The sequence below is a fragment of the Mustela lutreola genome, chromosome 14 (genome assembly GCF_030435805.1).
Source record: "Mustela lutreola isolate mMusLut2 chromosome 14, mMusLut2.pri, whole genome shotgun sequence".
In the NCBI taxonomy this organism is placed as follows: domain Eukaryota; kingdom Metazoa; phylum Chordata; class Mammalia; order Carnivora; family Mustelidae; genus Mustela; species Mustela lutreola.
This window is the reverse complement of record NC_081303.1, coordinates 32,904,416-32,927,605: the sequence shown is the minus strand read 5'-3', so window position 1 is coordinate 32,927,605 and position 23,190 is coordinate 32,904,416. Positions and strand designations below refer to the sequence as shown.

The 23,190-nt window shown below is 40.5% G+C and overlaps 1 protein-coding gene across 1 annotated transcript in view; it reads left to right on the top strand.

Moving 5' to 3' along the window:
- The window catches only part of PAPPA2 (pappalysin 2), a 294,379-nt gene extending 283,661 nt beyond the window's left edge, over window positions 1-10,718 (top strand). Inside the window, exons 21-22 of the mRNA XM_059144906.1 lie at window positions 4,875-4,973; window positions 7,426-10,718. Of these exons, the coding sequence (XP_059000889.1) occupies window positions 4,875-4,973; window positions 7,426-7,500 (174 nt within the window). The 3' untranslated portion in view covers window positions 7,501-10,718. The remainder of the gene's footprint in view (window positions 1-4,874; window positions 4,974-7,425) is intronic.
- The last annotated feature ends 12,472 nt before the right edge of the window (window positions 10,719-23,190 follow it).

The window sequence follows — 23,190 nt, the reverse complement described above, 5'->3', positions numbered from 1 at the left end:
AGGGGAACAGCTCCATTTCCTCTTTCCGTCAGATGACGGCAGAGAGCAGAGAAATAATCTGGCTTGAGTATTCTGGGACCCAGAAATAAATGTTTCTGGGTTGCAGGCATCTGCCGATGGGATGGGAGTGTAGTGCTGCTTCCTCCTGGGGAAATCAGCCTCTAGAGAAATAGGAGCAGACCAAGCCCCAAGGCCAGAAGGAGTGATGGTGCCAGGCAGCTTATTTGCGATAAACTTTGTCCTACAACTGAAAAAAGCAGAAGTGAAGTTGTTGGGGGCTCTGGGACATTGACATACGTACAGCCCTTTTTGCTTTTGTGTTGGATCGTTGGGCTCACTTTTTTGTTAATGCTCCTATAACTGAACCTGTTTTATAGAGGTGCCAAAGGAATTTAAATTACTCTGCATTCCAAAAAAATTAAAAGATGAATGAAATCATCAGATAGTGGCAGCATGCTATGGTAGAAAGAACATCAGATCAAGAATCCAGAGACTCTGCCTTATTTCCAGGATGGCCACCAACTTGCCTTACAAATAAGACATTTCTCTTTTTTTAAGGCTCCATTTCATCATTTGTACAATAGGGGTTTGGTACTAAATAGTCTTCAAGACTCCATCAAACCTTAGGATTTCATGTATCTATGATCCTTAAAAAAAAAAAAAAAAAAAAAGCAAGTAGTGTTCTGGTCATTACTCAAAGACCTTGTAAGTTTTTTGCCTGTGAAATTCTAAGAGCAGCCTTGCAGTGAAGCCTGGCCAGTATAGATATGGTACGTAGATCTTTGGGTTCAGTGGAGGAGAATCAGGCTGGAGAATCAAGCGAAGGATTCATTGGAAAGCCAGAGAAAAAGAGAAAATGAGCACCCTTCTTACATATATTTATAAGCGTTTCCATTTACTGCAAGGACTCCACTGGGCCTGGCACCACAGCTTCGCTAGGAAAGGGCATCTTTGGTGCCTGGTGCAGCCCCACCAATAAGAAGATACAGATGTGGGTCCAATTTGTCATTCACATAACTAGAGGGTTCTGATGGAAAAGGATGTGGGGGAAAGAAAATAGTGTTAAGCTTTAGACACAAATGTGATTAGTATTTTCTGGTCTGAAAGACTCCTCAAGATGAAAAATCAGGATTCTGCCCTGTGCCTCATCTATAAGGAGATAGTCACTTTTGGCTGAGATCCCAACCTGTAGGGCATCAGAGCAGACCACCTAAAGTACAAAACTAGCCTTTCTAAAACATTAGCGTGGTCATGAGTTCTGTTGCAATCTATAGCAGAAAAATGTTCCTAATGTAGTTGAAGGAAGAGAAGTGTTATCAGCCAATCTGTCAATGTTTATGGAGCTCTTCCCGGGGTTGGGCCCTGTGACAGGCAGTCTAGGACCACCCGGATGTCTATTTTCATTTTCTCAGGCTTCCCCTCTGAATCATCCAGCCCTAATCTCTCCTCCTAGAGGCTAGATGTAGCAAGCCAGCCCATGAAAGCTCTTAAAAATCTCCCCAGCGAAAATTTGACTTAGGGACTTCTCTCCTGTCTGCCTCCCTATGCTAGCACTTACTGTCATAAGCTATATTTGTTTACAGTGGATTCTCTTAGGGGATGAAACTTTGCATCCCCATAACAATGCCTGGCACATAGAGGTCTGGAATCAAGGATATTGAATGACTGAATGAATGACTATATCCATAGAAAACAGACAGGGCCCACCATCCCCCTGCCTGGCTTTGCAGAACAACCTTAAACAGAAAATAACACAAAGAATATAGATAACATAAACAAGGAATTATTTTTACTTTGAGAAGTTTCCAAAATTGTCCAGTTTCCATAGCCATATAGGTGTATGGGCTGACAGCCCTTCTGATTTCATCACTGACCCACAACAATTTCTACAGCTAACTCATCTACCTGCAACACAGCTAGCCAGCCATAGATATCCTCAAGTTCATGCATCATGAGAAGAGAAAACTAGCTCTCTCTCAGATCTAGGTATTTACTTCAGGTATAATTTAAGAAGCTTGATTTATAAAGTTGTATGTGTGTGTGTGTGTGTGTGTTTTAGAGGAGGCTCACTTAATGCAAAGATAAGCAGCCCAATACAGAGTCTTCCTGTACAAAAAAAATGAAAACGAAAAATGTTCATGTTGATGACTTCTTATTCTATTGGTTATTAAAAGGCAGAGTGAGAGGAATTTTGTAAGTTTTTGTTTTTTCTTTCATCAAAATGGTTAAGATAGAAAATGAAAACATGTATCTTAAAGAAATAGGCTATAGGTATTTGAAAAAAACTCATTTACATGAAGCACTTTGCTGATGTTACAGGGTAAGTGAGGTCTATGTGTGGGTAGTAAAAATTCACCTGTGGACACATTGTGCAGAGAAACCCAACACTTGTACCCTCTGTTAGGAGATGTTTCCTGGAGCAGAAGTGATGTCCTCAGTCTGACACCTCTCCGTTATTGAGATTTTGATCTAATTTACATTCAGTCTTCAGATGCTTTAAAAACCTTGGATCAATTTGTCATTTTTCCCTTTCTATTTTTTCCATTGTAACTTTGGACTCAAGCTGTCAGGCTTCCCAGGCACATGTTGCCATAGGAGACTCTGTTTGTTTAGGGTGGAGTACTTGTTTTTGGCAGGTTAGGGGAGGAACAATTAATTCTAATAGGTATATAGTAAACTAAATATTTGGGTTTTTCCAACCTTTTCTCTGATTTTCTGCCCCTTTTTATAAATTTCCTTTACTTCCCAGATGACCCTTTGAGAGCAGAAAAGAAGCTTCTAGAAAAGAAGTTTCTAGAAATCATGTTCAGGCTCTAGCAGTAGACACCCACTGGGAGCTAGAGATGGTCACCTAGACCATTTCTGCTCTTTTCAACCTATCTTCCCTAGTGATCCTGAGACAAGAAGCCATCCTTGGGAAAGACTTTGGAAAGACTGGTTCTCCTGGATCCTTGAATAATCCATTCAAAAGTTTAAGCTGTTCTTATGAAAAGGAAGCTCTCCCTTTAATCCTCCATACTGAAGACCACACTTTTACATGTAAGAGAAGTATTTTGGGTGCTCTTTGGATTTTTATAGACAATACCATGAAAAATAAAGAAGGAACAGATTAAGTTTTGCCAATGAGTCAGTCAGGGTTGGAGACAAAGTAACAGATGCAGTGTTAGAGGAGGAAAATATACTCCACCAAACACTTGAAAAAGAAAAAGAAAACTCTGGCAGGGGTTTGAGATCTCAGGAGATGTATCTGGTCCTCCTGGGAGGACCCGAGAGCATTTTATGGATGTTAAGGATGTCGCCAGCCATATTTTGACTCCAATTATCTGACTGCAGTTGTAGCCCCAAGTCCTGATTGTATAGTCATCCTAGGAGCTGCAGAGCCAGTGTCACTTGCTCTGGTGTTAAGAGACCCATGCACATCTCACAGTCTTTGTCTCTTATCCCAGTGAGGCCAGTGTTGAAAACAGAATTCATTTCTACTTCCTGCTCTCAACTGCCTTTGCCGTGCAGCTGTGGAACAGCTGTTGAGTTCCACTCCACAAGTAGCAACTTTTCAGTGATCGGAATGCTGGTATACATCTGGAATGATGTTCAAATGACCTCAGGACCCCATAGAATAAATCAAAACATTGAAGTAATAATTTGGATGAGCTGGTTCTGATGTAATTCGATTGCCGAAAATTATTTAACGCCCCCTTTTTTTAGTTTAGTTATCTATCTATCTCATCAAAGCACGGTGAAATAGGGAACAGTCCCATTATTTGACATTTAAGGAGGGTGGGGGGAGAGAAAGTGTTTTAAACATGCAAACTGGAAGGTGACCTCAGAACTCAGAAGTCTATTGACTGTCTTGTGGTCCAAAGAGTTTGGCCACAAGATGTTTCCTGAGGCTTCTCAATTAGGCATCCACTCAGGAGGGGAAGCAGCCAATGTGATTGAGTAGGTGGGCTGGCTGGCATGCCCTCCAGAACACTGTGGGACACTGTTTTTCTCCAGGAGTGGTTCTAGGGAAACAACGCATTGGACTTCTGAGCTATTTTTTAACCGCTTGTTGCTGTTCTTATCATACATTCCCTTTTGGGGAGAAACACTCCATTAACTCTGGTTTGGCCTGGGCCCCTTTCCCATTTTGGTTTCTGTTAACTTGTAGCTATAACAGGACTGCATGGAAACAGCTTCACTTCCTCTGCTCTCACCCTGCATCTAGCTGCTGTGTATTAGGTAGCTGTATGTGTGAGAGTATTTCTGTTCCAACACTGGTGTCCCAAACCCTAGGACCCCCACATTCTGGACAAACATCATTTGAATCTTCATAGAATGCCAGGACTACCAGGGTCTCTGAATACAAGTACCAGGAGAAAGGCTGGATATTATAGTTCTTAATCCAGGAGAAGAAGCAGAAAGTCAAGATACAGGACTTCTAATTCCAAAGTTGGCTTGACCCTAGCTATGTGACCCAGGGCAGTTTTTGTCATTTCTATGCATCTCCATTAAAGCCAACCTTGCCTGCATCATAGGCTTTTCCTGATGATCAACAGAGTTCAAATGTGTGAAAATATTTGGTAACCTACTTTATATAAAGATGTGTTATTTACAAGAAGGTAAAAAATTTGACCAAGGAATTTAAATGAACCATTCTGGACCCTAGAGTTGGTCAGAAGCAGGTATTGCCAGTGAACTTTGACAAATCTTTGGGCCCAGTGGTCTTGAGACTTTCAACTTCTTAAGGATGTTAGGTCAGTTGGTATCCTGGCTCTCAGGTGCTCTCCCCGAATATGTCTTAGTTCCATGTGTTATGATGGAGATGAATGGGAGAGTAGTGCGAAGCCCAGTGAAGCTGTTCATAGACACTGACCTTTCATGTCCTCAACCAGCCTTTCCAAGCAGATGGATGGTGTGATACCATCAACAACCGGGCCTACTGCCACTATGATGGGGGAGACTGCTGCTCTTCCACGCTCTCCTCCAAGAAGGTAAGTGAGCACACCTGTAGGTAACAGGCAGGGAAGGAACTCCAGAAATAAGTTTGGCTGATTCTCCTTCATTCTGTATCATTTTTATTCTATAGTCAAGAAGGAGTTATAGTGAATAAACATTTAAGCTTCTATGGTGACAGGATTAAAGGCAGTGATTTTAGGTGAGGTTGTTAGAAAACACTAGTTTTCCGGTGGTTGGTTTTGGAACTCCTTCGGAAAAGCCATGGCTTTGGCTACTCAGTGACTCACATCTGCTTATCGTTGTCCAGGATACACCTCTGTTGGCAGGGAATTATGGCCTCTACCTCCTGGGGAGGCATGATTACCAATGAAGTGATGTTTGGTTATTGTTAATCCTCATTATTAAATTAATAATCCTATATAGTGTATTATAAGCATATTTTAAGTTTATGTTGACTGGCCACCACAAGCTACTTAGACCATACCATGAGTAGTAATTTTTTCTCAATTCCTTTTATCTCTATTTCTCTGGGCTCTATTAAATTGATAGATATGCTCAAGCTAAACTCGTGAAATCCAATAGGCTGAAATTTTATAATAATTTGGATAAAAAGCCAAGTGCTCCAGAGACATTTGATGCTACCTGGCCAGTCTGATGAATCAGAAATATGCAAGAGACAGCATCTCTTTCCTTGTACCTGTCTTCACAATAATTCACACCTACATGATCACCTCTACAGAGCTGAAACTCTGGCACCTAATGGCTGATATGACTGTTCACTCTGCACCAGGCACTGTTGTCACCACTTATGTGAATTAATTTATTTAATGCAGAATGCTCAGGGGCTCATCGGATCACTGTTCAATTTGTTTGTCTTTTGCTCTAAAAAAATAATAAATCCCAAACCAAGAGAAACAGATCAACAGCTTGGAAAACAGGTCAGAAATTGTATCAACTAGTTATTGTTCTCACTTACAGACCATAACTGGTCACAGATCCCATCTCTACCCAGGAAGGTATGACCACTTCAGAAGAAGACAAGCAATTCTCGCCTCATCGTCATTTCATACTCAGTAAATCTAGGGTTTGTCTTTAATGGATTTCAGTGCCTGTAGCCAGCATACACTAAAATCAGAACTGAAAAGGCACTTCATTTTGGAACACTGAAAAAAAATTAAATTTTTAAAAAAGAAAAGGCACATCATGGGGCACTTAGGTGTCTCAGTCCATTGACTATCTAACTCTTGATTTCAGGCAGATCATGGTCTCAGGTTCAAACTCTACAGTTCAAAACTCTATATAGAGTTCAAACTCTACATTGGCTCCACACTCAGCATGGAGTCCACTTGACATTCTCTCTCTCCCTCTCCCTCTGCCCCTTCCCCTTGCTCTCTCTCCTTCAAATAAATAAAATCTTTAAAAGAAAAAAAGAAAGGAAAGGCACTTTAATCCCCCTAAATCACATTTTACCTCCTTTGTGAAAATATGCTGTAAAATTTCCCCAAATAATACCACCCATTTTCCAACTCCCTTGCCCAGTCACTAAGCCCATCTTTTCAGTGTGCTTTGAACTATTACAAGCTATGCCTATTTTTACCTCACTTGATTGTCTATGATCAAAGGGTAGAATCCTTTCTAATTTTTACATCATGTCTCCCAACATGCCCAGTTCTCTCTGACACTGGTTATGGACACTTAAAAAGTGTATTTGTCTGCTGATGCTGTAGTGAGAATAGGTAGAGAGCAACTTTTGCAGGATCATTTTCGGCTCAGAGTAGGGTAATTATATAGCAGGAAGGCAATCCAGCCACAAACAGTGGGTACAGAGATGCATTGTTTCACCAAGTCCAAGTGCATCCTTGGTTCAAGGTGGGCAAAACCTCGTGCTTACAAGATGCCAAAGATGATTGTATGGCTCTAAGAACACCAAGAAGTAGGAGCCATAGAGTTAGGCTGTAGAGCCTTGGTTTTTCCAGATAGTAGTACCATGACCTTAAGTTAAGTCATCCAATCTCTCTTGGCCTTCCTGATAAAAAGAAAATGCTAAAATCCATCTTACCTACCTTACAGTGATTTTCTGAAGAGGATAATGGCGATGAAAACATTAGCAATGGTTCTTGACATTAATGATTATATTAGAAGTAGTAGTAACAGGCATTACAAATGCCTGGAAATGTGTGTTTTATATCCATCATTTTATTTAAATCACATTACCACCACCTAGGGGAATTACTATTGTCCTTCCACTGTACACACACACACACACATACACACACACACACACACACACACACACACACACACGTAAATAAAGTGAAGCAAGGAAGATTTACCATGATGTGTAAGTGTAAGAACTGAGTGTTAGTTTCAGCTCTGTGATATTAACACACTTCCTCTGGGACCAAGTGAGAAAAGCAGAAGCTGGTTGAGAAGTATGAAGCTTGGCAAGAAAATGGTTTATTTCAACTTCTCATTGATTTCCCCTAGGTCATTCCATTTGCTGCTGACTGTGACCTGGATGAATGCACCTGCCGAGACCCCAAGGCTGAAGAAAATCAGTAACTGTGGGATCGAGCCCCTCCTTCCACTGCCCTGGAGGCAGTAAGAAAGAGAGGCCTCTGTAAGAGAAAACAAAAGGTGAACAAAGAAGAAGGATGGAGGAAGGATGGAGGAAGAGCTTGAGGTTCTTATAGACATGCAAGGGAATGTTTATAGGTGCCAACTGTTCCACCAAGTACCCCAAGTAGGGAAGAGTCACAGGCAAAAAGTTTCTTCAAAGAGGCAGTTGATTAAAAGTGGAAGGAGAAACATGATATCTATACAAGGACCCTCCTCCCCCATTTATATTCTATTCACCCCCATCCTCAACTCTTGTCCTATTCCCCACTCTGCACCCCGCCAACTATTCAGCCCCACCCAACTTGTAAACCAATACCAAAATACTAGAAGAGAAGTGGCCAGGGACGCTCTGTTAACACCCATTTTGAATGGATTGCCATCTTTCGGGGCTCATCTACTCTAAACCGACTCCCTTTCTTTTGTGTAGTCTCCTTTAGTCATAATGAGGTTAGTTATTAATTCCTTATAAGTATTTAAACATAATTATATAAATATATTATATATATTATATTTTTTGCTGTCTACTAAGCTAAAAATTATACATTGTTCCACACATGCTGCTGTGAAGTTCACATCCCAAATGAATCCTGAGGGTTTGAGTACAGCAAGACAAGTCATTCTGCCATTTTTCTGTTGATGGGGGTTGGCAGGTGGAAAAGGAAGTGGCGATGGAGAAAGAGAGAGAAATTAGATGAAGTTTTTGAAACTAACAAGACAGCTAATCATCTTTTCATGAGCAGGAATCTGGGCCCAGTTTAGGGCGATGAAGGATTGGGATGGTAACATTAAGAGGAGTAGCAAGTTGTGTGGGAGTACCCATTGGTGCTGGGGCCAGAAGAACCAGACCGTGGTTCTTGTGTATTTATCCAGAAGGAACGTATTCACTACTTTTCACTTCTCAGAATTCTTAGTTGGAGTTATTGAGCCCCAGGATCCTCTACACTCCCACACGTGCCTATCTCAAGGGTGGCTCTCGCCTGCCAGTCAGTGAGCAAGTTTGTACTGGGGCTTGTTCTCTGATTGACAAGATTACAGGAACTCACACATTCCTCATGGCTGGCCTGTGCCCTCTCTCCTTCTAAGTCCCCAGACCTAGCTATCACTCACAGACACGGGACCAATTGCTGATTTTCTGTGGGGGAAAATGTTATGGACATGACATAGGGGGGAAATGGGAGGAGATGGAAGAACAGGCAGAGATGGAGAATCCAAGCAAAGCCATGGAGATGGGAGAGGCCAGGAGTAAATCAGAGCCCCAGGCAGGAGGATGACATGAGGCAAAGAGACTTGTTCCAAATCTCCAGAACAGATCGGAGGGGAATCCTTGAAGTGACACGGGATCTGAGGTAAATTCTGTTCGAGTACAACATATCATATCCCCGACCTAAAGTTTTTGATTTGAGAAAGCTACGGAAACACGTGGAGCAAGGGTGACACTCTGTGGGAAGAGAGAAGAATTTCAACTATTTAGGGTCCTTTTTGTTGTCATTATCTTTTCTTGTTCAATAGATGGGCTGTGGGTAAAATGACCACTTTAACTGGCCTCTGTTTACCACCCAGGCTTCCTCTTTTTGCACACGGTCTGTTGCAGTTGTTTTTGGTAACAACTTCTGGATTAAGCCTTGGGGAAAGAGAGTTAACTTCTTGCTCAACACTTCAGTTTGTTATCTCAAGAAGGCCTGGGAGGCTTGCTTCTCCCTCAGAGCCTCCTCTCCAATGGAAGCCAAGAACGGGCCAAAATTAGAGTGCAACCTTGGTCTCTCTGAATCATCTGCTCTTTGGCTCTGACCACAAGATTTCTACTCTTCCCACCAACACTGAGGCAATGGCTTTGCAAATTGGAAGAGGAAATATTCCCCACCGCTATCTTGAGGAAAGAAAAATATTCTGGAATGGGGGGGGGGGGGGAGAAGGGGGTATACATATATTTATCTCTAGGATAGAAAATGGGGGTGACACCTTCACTGAGGAAAGAAAGGAGCAGAGGTTGCCATCCAAAAAGCCCTTGATCTCTATGTTTCTAGCCATAAGGGAAATCTAGATACCTACTGTTTGTTGTCCTGGGTTCACATTTAGTACCCCCAGAAAGAGAATAAATCTTCCTAGGATTGTGGTAGGCTTCAGTACGGAAAGGACAGTGGAAAAAGTTTATTTTAGATTGCCGATTTTTTTTTTTTTTAACGGAGTTGTAAAATTGTTTTCTTGGGGAGAGTATCCAGAGTCTTGGAAGTGCATCAAGCTCTACATCAGGGAATCCTGCCTTGTCTGAGACTGAGGCCGCAGAATAGGTATCTTGGGCCTTGCCCAGCCCAGGAAGGCTTCAGCTCCCCCACAAGGTTGCAAGCCTGTGGTTCACAGCAGTGTGGGTCTGTGCTCAGTCTCTTCACAGAAGGAACAGTGAGAACATTTCTCTGTCATATTTCATTTACAAATATTTTATTCTCCATTGGCAAATCCACAATCCACGATTGCCCTGAGAAGGCAAGAGGGCAGTTTCTGTGGTGTGTGGAAAGCACTTCTGGCTGAAGTTTGCCCGGCCCATGTCAGCTCAGGTCATTCATAGGTGGCAGGCTCTTCTAGCCATTTTCTTTGGGGCCTAGTGTGTTTTAACTCTCATGTCCTTAATAAAGTGGAAGGACTTTATTCCCTTTACTCCCAATCACTCCATGTGATGTTCTGCATTTGGCTGCTCTTACCCATCCATGGGGTCATGGAGGACCTCTCCCACAGGCTCTTCCTTGTCCTGAAAGTCACTTCTCTGCTTTTTTTTTTTTTTTTTTTTCCTACTAACTAGGGGCTCTGGTTGTCCAGGTGACCCAGGACTAGCTGACTCTAATGGTTAGTGTGACAGTCTGCAACCAGAGAGATGAGAGGACAGAGTAAGGAGAATGGGCAGCTGGCAAACCTGTACATGAAAAGTACATGAAAGTGAAGAGCTATTCTTGATTCTCTCCTTTCCTTCCCTCCATTACAAGGCATTGGACTTGGCACTTCCTCTCCTCTGTGAGATAGCTATTGAGTGCATCAGTTAGCACCCCAAGAGGATGGCTGGATTGGGAACACAGTGAAAGGAGCTGATCTACTGTATTGTAATGTAAAACAGCTATAGCCAGTTATTTTGTAAGATTATAAAATGTTCATTAAAAAATCAGCACAGAAAATGTGAAGTGTCTTTGGTGTCTTATTTTTTGCTTAAATCAACTATCACTTACAAATGGCTTTCCATTTGCTCATGCCAGATGCAGGCATCATCATCATCTTTCCTTTCAGTGACTTAGAAGTGATTTGTTAAGTAAATGGCATGTGCAGAGAAAATACACATGAACACTTATGAGAAGAGATGACATGTGCCGAAGGACAGCACACAATCGTGGTATCAAGTGTCTCATGAGATGTAGAAATAAAGACCAAGAATCATTTATGGTTCAGAGGGAATAGGTATCACACCTGGATGCCAAAGGTACACAGATGGTCTGAGAAGGAAGCATGTAAGTTATGGTGGACAGAAATGGGAAGGTGGGAGAGGTTAGTCCAGGCTGAAGATGTGGAGGTAGGTTTGGGGAGAGGCTGGGTGATATTGGACATCACTGAGGCATCTAGTTCAGCTAGAAAATAAAATTTAGCAAACATGTGCTATGCATTTGGCAAACACCGCCTTTTTACGTTCAGTTAGCTAACATACAGTACATCATTAGTGTTTTTTTGTTAACATATAATATATTATTTGCTTTAGGGGTACAGATCTGTGAATCATCAGTCTTACACTGACTGTAATACATTCCCTCCCCAATGTCCATAAACCAGCCACCCTATCCCTCCCCCACCCCACACCAACCCTCAGTTTGCTTCCTGAGATTAAGAGTCTCCTACGGTTTGTCTCCCTCCCCAGTACCATCTTGTTTCATATTTTTCCCCTCCCTTTCTCCCACGATCTCCTGCCTTGCCTCTCAAACTCCTCATATCAGAGAGATCATATGATAATTGTCTTTCTCTGATTGACTTATATCGCTTAGTCTATTACCCTCTAGTTCTATCCACGTCCTTGCAAATGACAAGATTTCAGGTTTTCTGATGGGTGCATAGTATTCCATTATATATATAGATATATATATATATCTCACTTTATCCATTCGTCTGTTCATGGACATCTAAGTTATTCCCATAGTTTGGCTATTGTGCACATTGCTGCTATAAACATTTGGGTGCACATGCCCCTTCGGATCCCTACATTTATATCTTTAGGGTAAATACCCAGTAGTGCAATTGCTGGGTCATAGAGTAGCTCTACTTTCAACTTTTTGAGGAACTTCTATACTGTCTTCCAGAGTAGCTTCACCACCTTGCATACATCCTCGCCAACATCTGTCGTTTCCTGACTTATTGATTTTAGCCATTATGGCTGGTATGAGGTACTATCTCACTGTGGTTTTGATTTGTATTTCCCTGATCCCATGTGATGTTTAGTACTTTTTCATGTGTCTCCTGGCCATTTGGATCTCTTCTTTACAGAACTGTTCATGTCTTCTGCTCATTTCTTGATTGGATTATTTGTTCTTTGGGGGTTGAGTTTGATAAGTTCTTTATAGATTTTGGATACTAGACCTTTATCTGATATGTCATTTGAAAATATCGTCTCCCATTCTGTCAGTTGCCTTTTGGTTTTGCTGCATGTTTCCTTTGCTGTGCAAAAGCTTTTGATCTTGATGAAGTCCCAGTAGTTCATTTTTGCCCTTGCTTCCCTTGCCTTTGGCAATGTTTCTAGAAAGAAGTTGCTGTGGCTGAGGTTGGAGAGGTTGCTTCCTGTGTTGTCCTCAAGTATTTTGATGGATTCCTGTCTCACCTTAATGTCTTTCACCGTTTTGAGTCTGTTTTGTATGTGGTATAAGGAAATGGTCCAGTTTCATTCTTCTGCATGTGGCTGTCGAATTTTGCCAACACCATTTATTGAGGAGACTGTCTTTTTTCCATTGGACATTCTTTCCTGCTTTGCTGAAGATTAGTTGACCATAGAGTTTCTGGGCTCTCTGTTTTGTTCCATTAATCTATATGTCTGTTTTTGTGCCACAACAATACTGTCTTCATATTTACAGCTTTGGAGTAGTGCTTGAAGTCTGAAATTGTGAGGCACTGGCTTTGGTTTTCTTTTTGGAGATTCCTCTGGCTATTGGAGGGTCTTTTCTGGTTCCATATAAATTTTAGGATTATTTGTTCCATTTCCTTGAAAAAAATTGATGGGATTTTGATAGGGATTGCATTAAATGTGTAGATTGCTTTAGGTAGCATAGATATTTTCACACTATTTTTTCCTCCAATCCATAAGCATGGAACATTTTTCCATTTCTTTGTGTCTCTCTCAATTTCTTTCATGAGTACTTTATAGTTTCCTGAGTACACTCTTTGCCTCTTTGGTTAGGTTTATTCCTAGGCATCTTATGGTTTTGGGTACAATTGTAAATGGATCAACTCCTTAATTCCTCTTTCTTCTTTATCTTGCAATTCGTGTATGGAAATGCAACTGATTTCTGCGCATTGGTTTTATATTCCAACAGTTTACTGAATTCCTGTGTGAGTTCTAGCAGTTTTGGAGTGGAGTCTTTTGCGTTTTTCACATAAAGTATCATATCATCTGCAAAGAGTGAGAGTTTGACTTCTTCTTTGCTGATTCGGATGCCTCTTATTTCTTTTCGTTGTCTGATTGCTGAGGCTAGGACTTCTAGTACTATGTTGAATAGTAGTGGTGTTCAACAGGCTGATAGTGGACAGCCTTGCCATGTTCCTGACCTTAGGGGAAAAGCTATCAGTTTTTCCCCATTGAGAGCAATATTTGCTGTGGGTTTTTCATAGACAGCTTTGATGATATTGAAGTATGTACCCTCTGAAGAGTTTTGATGAAGAAAGGATGCTGTACTTTGTCAAATGCTTTTTCAGCAGCTATTGAGAGGATCACATGGTTCTTGTTTTTTCTTTCATTAATGTATTCTATCACATTGATTGATTTGTGAATGCTGAACCAACCTTGCAGCCCAGGAATAAATCCCACTTGGTCGTAGTGAATAATCCTTTTAATGTACTGTTGGATCCTATTGGCTAGCTTTTTGGTGAGAATTTTTGCATCCATGTTCATCAAGGATATTGGTCTGTAATTCTCCTTTTGATGAGGTCTTTGTCTGGTTTTGGGATCAAGGTCATGCTGGCCTTATAAAAGGAGTTTGGAAGTTTTCCTTCCATTTCTATTTTTTGGACCAGTTTCAGGAGAATAGGTATGAATTCTTCTTTAAATGTTTGGTGGAATTTCCCTGGGAAGCCATCTGGCCCTGAACCCCCAACAAGAGCTTGTTGGGAGATTTTTGATGACTACTTAAATCTCCTTACTAGTTATGGGTCTGTTCAGGTTTTCTATTTCTTCCTGGTTCAGTTTTGGTAGTTTTTATGTCTCTAGGAATGCATCCATTTCTCCCAGATTGTCAAATTGGCTGGTGGATAGTTGCTCATAATATGTTCTTATAATTATTTGTGTTTCTTTGGTGTTAGTTGGGATCTCTCCTCTTTTATTCATGATTTTCTTAGTTTGGGTCCTTTCTCTTCTCTTTGATAAGTATGGCCAGGGGTTTATCCATCTTATTGATTCTTTCAAAGAACCAGCTCCTAGTTTTGTTGATCCATTCTACTGTTCTTTTGGTTTCTATTACATTGATTTCTGCTCTGATATTAATGATTTCTCTCTCTTCTCTTATTGGGGTTAGGCTTTCTTTGCTATTCTTTCTCCAGCTCCTTTAGATGTAGGGTTAGTTTGTGTCCTTGAGACCATTTTTGTTTCTTGAGAAAGGCTTGTATTGCTCTATACTTTCCTCTCAGAATCACCTTTCCTTCTGAAGAGTTGTGTTTTCATTTTCATTTGCTTCCATGAATTTTTTCAATTCTTCTTTAATTTTTGGTTGACCCATTCATTCTTTACTAGGGTGCTGTTTGGCCTCCATGTATTTAAGTTCTTTCCAAATTTCTCTTGTGGTTGAGTTCTAGTTTCAAAGCATTATGTCTGAAAATATGCAGGGAATGATTCCAATCTTTCAGTACCAGTTGAAACCTGATTTGTGACTCAGGATGTGATCTATTCTGGAGAATGTTCCATGACAACTAGAGAAGAAAGTGTATTCTGTTGCCTTGGGGTGGAATGTTCTGAATGTATCTGTGATGTCCATCTGGTCCAGTGTGTCATTTAAAGCCTTACTTCCTTGTTGATCTTTTGCTTAGATGATCTTTTTCAGTGAGGGGGTATTAAAGTCCTCTACTATTATTGCATTATTGTCAATGTGTTTGTTTGATTTTGTTTTTGACTGGTTTATATAATTGTCAGTTCCCATGTTAGGGGCATAGATATTTAAGATTGTTAGATCTTCTTGTTGAACAGACCCTGTAAGTATGATATAGTGTCCTTCCTCATCTCTTACTATAGTCTTTGGCTTAAAATCTAATTTATAATCTAAATTATAAATGATGTAAAATTATTTATAATTTATAATAAGAATTGTTATTACTTTTGATGTCCATTAGCATGGTGAATGGTTTCCCACCTCCTCACTTGAGATCTGGAGGTGTCTCTTTGGGTCTAAAAGTTTCTTGCAGACAGCGTATCATTGGGTCTTGTATTTTTATCCATTCTGATACCCTGTGTCTTTTGATTAGAACTTTTAGCCCATCTACTTTCCGGGTAACTACTGAAATATATGAATTTAGTGCCATTGTATTCCTTGTAAGTTGACTGTTACTGTCTATTGTCTCTCTTCCTTTCTGGTCTGTTACTTTTAGCCTCTCTCTTTGGCTAAAAGAGGACCCCTTTCACTATATCCTGGAGGTGTTTTGCAAGTTCTTATAGTTTTTGTTTGTCCCAGAAGCTTTTTATCTCTCCTTCTACTTTCAAGGACAGCCTAGCTGGATATAGTATTCTTGGCTGCATATTTTTCTTGTTTAGTGCTCTGAATATATCATGCAAGTCCTTTCTGGCCTGCCAGCTCTCTGTGGATAGGTCTGCTGGCAATCTAATATTTCTACCATTGTATGTTACAGCCATCTTGTCTGAAGCTGTTTTCAGGATTTTCTCTTTGTCACTGAGACTTGAAAGTTTTACTAATAGGTGATGGGGTGTAGACCTATTTTTATTGATTTTTGAGAGGTGTTCTCTGCCTCCTGGATTTTGATGCTTGTTCCCTTTGCCAAATTAGGAAAATTCTCTGGTATAATTTGTTCCAATATACCTTCTGCCCCTCTCGGTCTTTCTCTTTCTTCTGGGATCCCAGTTATTCTAATACTGTTTTTTCTTATGGTATCACTTATTTCTCGATTTCTCTCCTTGTGCTCCAGTAGTTGTTTATCTCTCTCTTTTTCTCAGCTTTTTTATTCTCCATCATTTGGTCTTCTATATCACTAATTCTCTTTTCTGCTTCATTTATCCTAGCAATAAGAGCCTCCATTTTTGATGGCACCTCACCGATAGCTTTTTGGATTTCAACTTGGTTAGATTTTAGTTCTTTTATTTCTCTAGAAAGGGATTTTATATCTCCAGAAAAGGATTCTCTAGTATCTTCCATGCTCTTTTTGAGTCCAGCCAGCACCTTGATAATCTTTGTTCTGAACTCTAGTTCTGTCATCTTACTAATATACATATTGATTAGGTCCCTAGCTCTTTGTACCACCTCTTGTTCTTTTTTTGGAGGTGAGTTTTTCTGTATTGTCCTTTTATCCAGATAATAATAGATGAATGAGAGAACAAAGTACTAAAAGGGTAACAACGATCCCCCAAAAACACACACTAACCAAATCAGAAGAGACCTGAAACCAGGGGAAGAAGAAAGGAGAGGAATATATATTTATATTAGACTGGTGAATAGAATATATATACTAGACTGGTGAATAGAACAGAGCCACACACTTGATTTCGGGTACATTTTGGTCTGTTTGAAGAAATTGCCTCCTAAAATTTTGAAGAAAAACATATATATATATATATAAAATAAGGGTAAACATGATGAAGGGATGGAATATGACTGTAAAGATGAAAATTTTAAAAGATTCTAAAAATGGAATTGATAAGATGTTGGTTGAAAAAGGAAAAATAAAAGAAGAAAGAATGTGGTCAGGGTGGAGACTAGAACAAAGCCATGTGCTAGATTTAGGGCATACTTTGATCTGTTAGAAGAAACTGTATCCCAAAATTTTAAAGAAGGGAAAACCTATATGTATACAAAAATAAGTTTACATACAATGAAGGGATAGAATATGACTAATAACAACAAAAATTTCAAAAGATTTTTTTAAAATGTATTGATAACAACCTTTTGTCTGTACTGTCATTTGCAAATATCTTCTCCCATTCCGTGGATTGCCTCTTTGTTTTGTTGACAGTTTCCTTTGCTGTGCAGAAGCTTTTGATCTTGATGAAGTCCCAAAAGTTCATCTTCACTTTTGTTTCCTTTGCCTTTGGAGACATATCTTGAAAGAAGTTGCTGTGGCTGATATCCAAGAGGTTACTGCCTATGTTCTCCTCCAGGATTCTGATGGATTCCTGTCTTATGTTGAGGTCTTTTGTCCATTTTGAGTTTATCTTTGTGTACGGTGTAAGAGAATGGTCAAGTTTCATTCTTCTACATATAGCTGTCCAGTTTTCCCAGCACCATTTATTGAAGAGACTGTCTTTTTTCCACTGTATATTTTTTTCCTGTTTTGTCGAAGATTAATTGACCATAGAATTGAGGGTCCATATCTGGGCTCTCTACTCTGCTCCACTGGTCTATGTGTCTGTTTTTCTGTCAGTACCATGCTGTCTTGGTGATCACAGCTTTGTAGTAAAGCTTGAAATCAGATAACGTGATGCCCCCAGTTTTATTTTTGTTTTTCAACATTTCCTTAGCGATTCGGGGTCTCTTCTGATTCCATACAGAAGAGATTTTTGGATTATTTGCTCCAGCTCTTTGAAAAATACCAGTGGAATTTTGATCAGAATGGCATTAAAAGTATAGATTGCTCTAGGCAGTATAGACATTTTAACAATGTTTATTCTTCCAATCCAAGAGCATGGAATGGTCTTCCATCTTTTTGTGTCTTCTTCAGTTTCTTTCATGAGTGTTCTGTAGTTCCTCAAGTACAATTCTTTTACCTCTTTGGTTAAGTTTATTCCCAGGTATCTTATGGTTCTTGCTGCTATCGTAAATGGAATTGATTCTCTAATTTCCCTTTCTGTATTTTCATTGTAAGTGTATAAGAAAGCCACTGATTTTTGTACATTGACTTTGTATCCTGTCACGTTGCTGAATTGCTGTATGAGTTCTAGTAGTCATATAAAGAATTATGTCATCTGCGAAGAGAGAGAGTTTGACTTCTTCATTGCCAATTTGGATACCTTTTATTTCTCTTTGTTGTCTGATTGCTGTTGCTAGGACTTCTAATACTATGTTGAACAAGAGTGGTGAGAGTGTGCATCCTTGTCGTGTTCCTGATCTCAAAGGGAAGACTGCAAGCTTTTTCCCATTGAGGATGATATTTGCTGTGGGTCTTTCATAGATAGATTTTATGAAGTTTGGGAATGTTTCCTCTATCCCTATCTTTGAAGTGTTTTAATCAGGAACGAATGCTGGATTTTGTCAAATGCTTTCCTTGCATCAATTGAGAGGACCATGTGGTTCTTCTCTCCTCTCTTATTAATTTGTTCTATCACATTGATTGATTTGCAAATGTTGAACCATCCTTGTAGCCCAAGGTTGATATCCAGGATCTATAAAGAACTCCTCAAACTCAACACACACAAAACAGACAATCATATTAAAAAATGGGCAGAAGATATGAACAGACACTTCTCCAATGAAGACATACAAATGGCTATCAAACACATGAAAAAATGTTCATCATCACTAGCCATCACTAGGGAGTTTCAAATTAAAACCACATTGAGATATCACCTTACAACAGTTAGAATTGCCAAAATTAGCAAGATAGGAAACAACATGTGTTGGAGAGGATGTGGAGAAAGGGGAACCCTCTTATGCTGTTGGTGGGAATGCAAGTTGGTACAGCCACTTTGGAAAGCAGTGCGGAGATTCCTCAAGAAATTAAAAATAGAGCTTCCCTATGACCCTGCAATTGCACTACTGGGTATTTACCCCAAAGAAACAGATGTAGTGAAAAGAAGGGCCATCTGTACCCCAATGTTTATAGCAGCAATGGCCACGGTCACTAAACTGTGGAGAGAACCAAGATGCCCTTCAACAAATGAATGGATAAGGAAGATGTGGTCCACATACACTATGGAGTATTATGCCTCCATCAGAAAGGATGAATACCCAACTTTTGTAGCAACATGGACAGGACTGGAAGAGATTATGCTGAGTGAAATAAGTCAAGCAGAGTGAGTCAATTATCATATGGTTTCACTTATTTGTGGAGCATAACAAATAGCATGGAGGACAAGGGGCAATGGAGAGGAGAAGGGAGTTGAGGGAAATTGGAAGGGGAGTTGAACCATGAGAGACTATGGACTCTGAAAAACAATCTGAGGGATTTCAAGTGGCGGGGGTGGGAGGTTGGGGGAACCAGGTGGTGGGTATTAGAGAGGGCACGGATTGCATGGAGCACTGGGTGTGGTGCAAAAACAATGAATACTGTTATGCTGAAAAGAAATTTTAAAAAATTAAAATTATATTTTAAAAATGTATTGATAAGACAAAATAGTTTAAAATGGTTAAAATAAGAGGAAAGATTTAAAAAATAGAATAAGGAAAATTTTTTTTTAAAAATTTAACTTTGAGGGACGCCTGGGTGGCTCAGTTGGTTGGATGACTGCTTTCGGCTCAGGTCATGATCCCTGAGTCCCGGAATCGAGTCCCGTATCGGGCTCCCAGCTCCTTGGGGAGTCTGCTTCTCCCTCTGATCTTCTCCTCGCTCATGCTCTCTCTCACTACCTCTCTCTCAAGTAAATAAATAAAATCTTTTAAAAAAATTTAACTTTGAAAGACTAAGGAATCATGAGAAAAAGCCATGAATTCTATGTGCTGTATTCTGTAGCTCTGAAGTTTTGCAGTTGTCATTGATCAGTGAACTTAGTATTGGCTGGTTGTTCTTGCTGATCTCTGGGGGAGTGGCCTGTTGCAGTGATTCTCAAATGCCTTTGCCCCAGGCGGAATTGCACTGCCCTTGCCAGGGGCTGGACTAAATAATCTGCTTGGGTTCGCTCTCCGGAGGTTTTTTTCCCCTCAATGCTTTCCGTACAGCTTTGGAGGAGGAGAATAAAAATGGCAGCCATTTCTATCTCTGGCCCATGGCCCCATTTGGAGTCTCCAAACCCAGCAGACTCCTGCCGCATGCTCCCATTCCTCCCCCCAGGGAAGGAAGGTGAATAGCCTGAATCTGCAACTTGTGGGATCCCTGCTCGAAGAGTAGTTGCCTAAGGATGTGCCTTGGATCATGGTTAAAGGTAAGCCCGAGCTGAGAGCCCCCTCCTCGGCTCCGTCTCTGTAGCTGGCTTCTCTGCTCTGATCCCTGAGAGCTCTGCCGCACTCAGACACCCCTGGTCTTTCTGTGACCCTGCGGGTCCTGAGATGACACTGTCCCCACAAGGGCTCCACCCCTCGCTTGGCCCCTGGAGTGACATCCCTCAGTGGAGCAAACTTCTAAAATTTCCAATTTTGTGCTCCGCTTCTCTACAACTTGCCGGGAGCCAGCCTCTCTCCCCATGGTCTACCTTCCCATGTATCACCTCAAATTTGCTTCTCCACATGTCCTACCTTCCAGAAAGTGTTTACTTTTGTCTTCCTAGAATTGCTGTTGTTCTTCTCTTCGATCTCCTGCTGAGTTTGTAGGTTTTCAGAATGGTTTGTTAACTATCTGGCTGAATTCCTCCTGGGAACTGGTGATATTAGGTCTCATACTCCTCCCCCATCTTACTCCACCTCATTTCCAAATCCCTAGTTTTTGATGTAGGGTTCAACACAATCTTATTTAATCATCAGAACAAATCTTCACCTTCCATATTATCATTTCATAGATAAGAAGAGGAAGCGTCAGTCTGATGAGGAAAGTTCCTTAAGTTCATATGACTGGTCTTAGTTTTAAGCCTGGCTCCAGGAGACTTCAAGATACAAGAAGGAAAAGAAAGGTATTTAATTGGATGTGAAAGGGAAGGGGGAAGAGATGGAGAGAAATATCAAAGATGAGGTCTCTGCATTAAGCCTATAAACCCATGAAGGTTTTCATCACTGACAGAAAAGGGAAGGCAGAAAGAGCAAGCTTTTGGAGAAAGAGCATATGTTGCTATTTGATAAAATCAGTTAGAGTGCCAGATAGACAATTAGTTGGAAATTTCCTATAAAGGAGTGTTTATCACACTGGAGGAGGCTTCCACAGCTGGGGGAACAACTTGGCAAGGTCTCTGGTCATGATGGGCATCATCTGGTGGTTTGAAGGGCTGGGTGGTTGTCTAACACACCTGTTAGCCATTTGGTAAGGCCTACAGAATAGATAGGTAGAAGTGTGTGCTTGGAACTTAGCAGAGAGGCTTGTGACAAGCAACAAACACTTGAGGATAAAACAAAACAACAGCAAAAAATTACCTGACACTTTCTTTACAGTTCACAAGTTGCTTTATTGCTACCCATGGCTAGGCAGAGCAAAACCAGTTTTGTTTGTTTCCATTTCACAGATGAAATCACTGAGTGTGATCAAAGTTATTAAAAAATTTAAGTTCATGTAACTAAGTTCAGCTTGGGATGGAAATCCAAGTTTTCTATTCCCCAAATGAAATGTGCTTTCCACTACATGATGTTCAGTCCACTAGGTCCAGAGTGAACCCATACCCAGTTGCAATGATAGAGTTAAATGTCTTTTTACCTATTTATGTTTCAAGGTACTCATTGGTTTCCTTGTGGCTTTGTTAGTAACTGATGGTAGGAAAACTGAGCGCAAAGCTTCTAGAGTACTCTTCCACGGCTCTCTCCTCATGCCAGGCCCTGAGTATAAGCAGATGCCCCTACACATGCCAGTTAGGCCAGCTGGACCGAGACATCTGGCGAGGCTGCCTTCTCCCTAATAGCTTCCCCAGGGATAGTCCTGGAGAGAGACTTTGGAGCTCTGGTTTCCATTGACTGACAAACTTAAATGACATGATGAGTCACCCGTCAGCTGGGAGACTCACTACTCTTAGATTCAGGCCAACAAGATGATGAGGGGCTTAGCACAGGGAAGAGGGTAATGAGAAGATTTTACACTTCTAGATAGCTCCATGGCATCTCCAGATCTGGCTCTGGGTCTCTTTTTATGTCCCCCCTGGAAGATCACTGGTTCTGGATCTATGACATTTCAGGTTGCCCAGTGGTCAGCTGGGGAAAAAAGAATGTGGTGGAGACAATCTTATATCTCATAATAGTTCACACCCATAAATCCTATCTATTCCTTGGGTATTTGGGTCTGGAACAAGGTGTAAGACTAGTTTAGAGAATAGATGGTTATTTTCAAGTCTACCATAGTCTGAGTCTACCTGGTCTTGAATTCACATTTTCTGGCCAGAATTCAGTCTGGTGATCAACTCATTAGAAAGTGTGTGTGATCAGTTACATTCAGCAACTTGCTGATGATCCCTTTGATTTGTTTGTCTTGATCCCTTTTAATTTGTTTTTCTTGATTGTACCACTAGATGTTTGGGTTATACTGCCTATACTAGTACTAGTAGGAACTGGTGTGACAATGGCAGGGAACGTTAAGAGAATCTAAAAATCTGGTTAACATCTCAACTCAGTATAATAAAAACATTTCTAAACCCTGAAAGTTTGTCCAAAATAATTACAATTTGCTCATATTCTTTGAATCAAATTTCCTTCTGAGGATAATGTAATATAGACAAGCTTCTTTGTTTTTATCCACATGAAAGTCATTTATTCAAATGCAAAAAATTATGAGTATATAAAGGGAGAGTGTTGACTTTTTAATGATTACCAATCATGTATCAATATTTCTTTCCTCCCCAGTAGGTAGCTGCTACCAGAAGGCAATTGCCTTTTTTTTTTTTTTTTTTAAAGATTTTATTTATTTATTTGAGAGAGAGAGACAGTGAGAGAGAGCATGAGCGAGGAGAAGGTCAGAGGGAGAAGCAGACTCCCCATGGAGCTGGGAGCCTGATGTGGGATTCGATCCTGGGAATCCGGGATCATGACCTGAGCCGAAGGCAGTCGTCCAACCAACTGAGCCACCCAGGCATCCCCAAGGCAATTGCCTTTTAAAAAATGTTTATACACCTACAAGTCATAAATTTAAGTGTCACAAAAGTCTGTAAAAATTAGAGAATTTCCCCATACCATAACTCCATATGCACAGATCAGGGTGCTTTCTGAATAGTAAAACGAGTTGTGTTAGGACACAAATGACTTCCAAGGAATAATTTTGTTGGTGGTGAATCAATAACCTTGAGAATGACCTGTAAGAGAGATCCCATAACTTCTTAATATGCCCAAGTAACCTCCACTCTGGGAAATACTGATTATTTACTCAACACTGCTAATGCTTTTTCTGCTTTGATAGGTGATCTGCTGCAGAGAGGCTGAGGGGATGGGTGACTGAGTCTGGACATTGATGGGCAATACATACGATATATTAGTG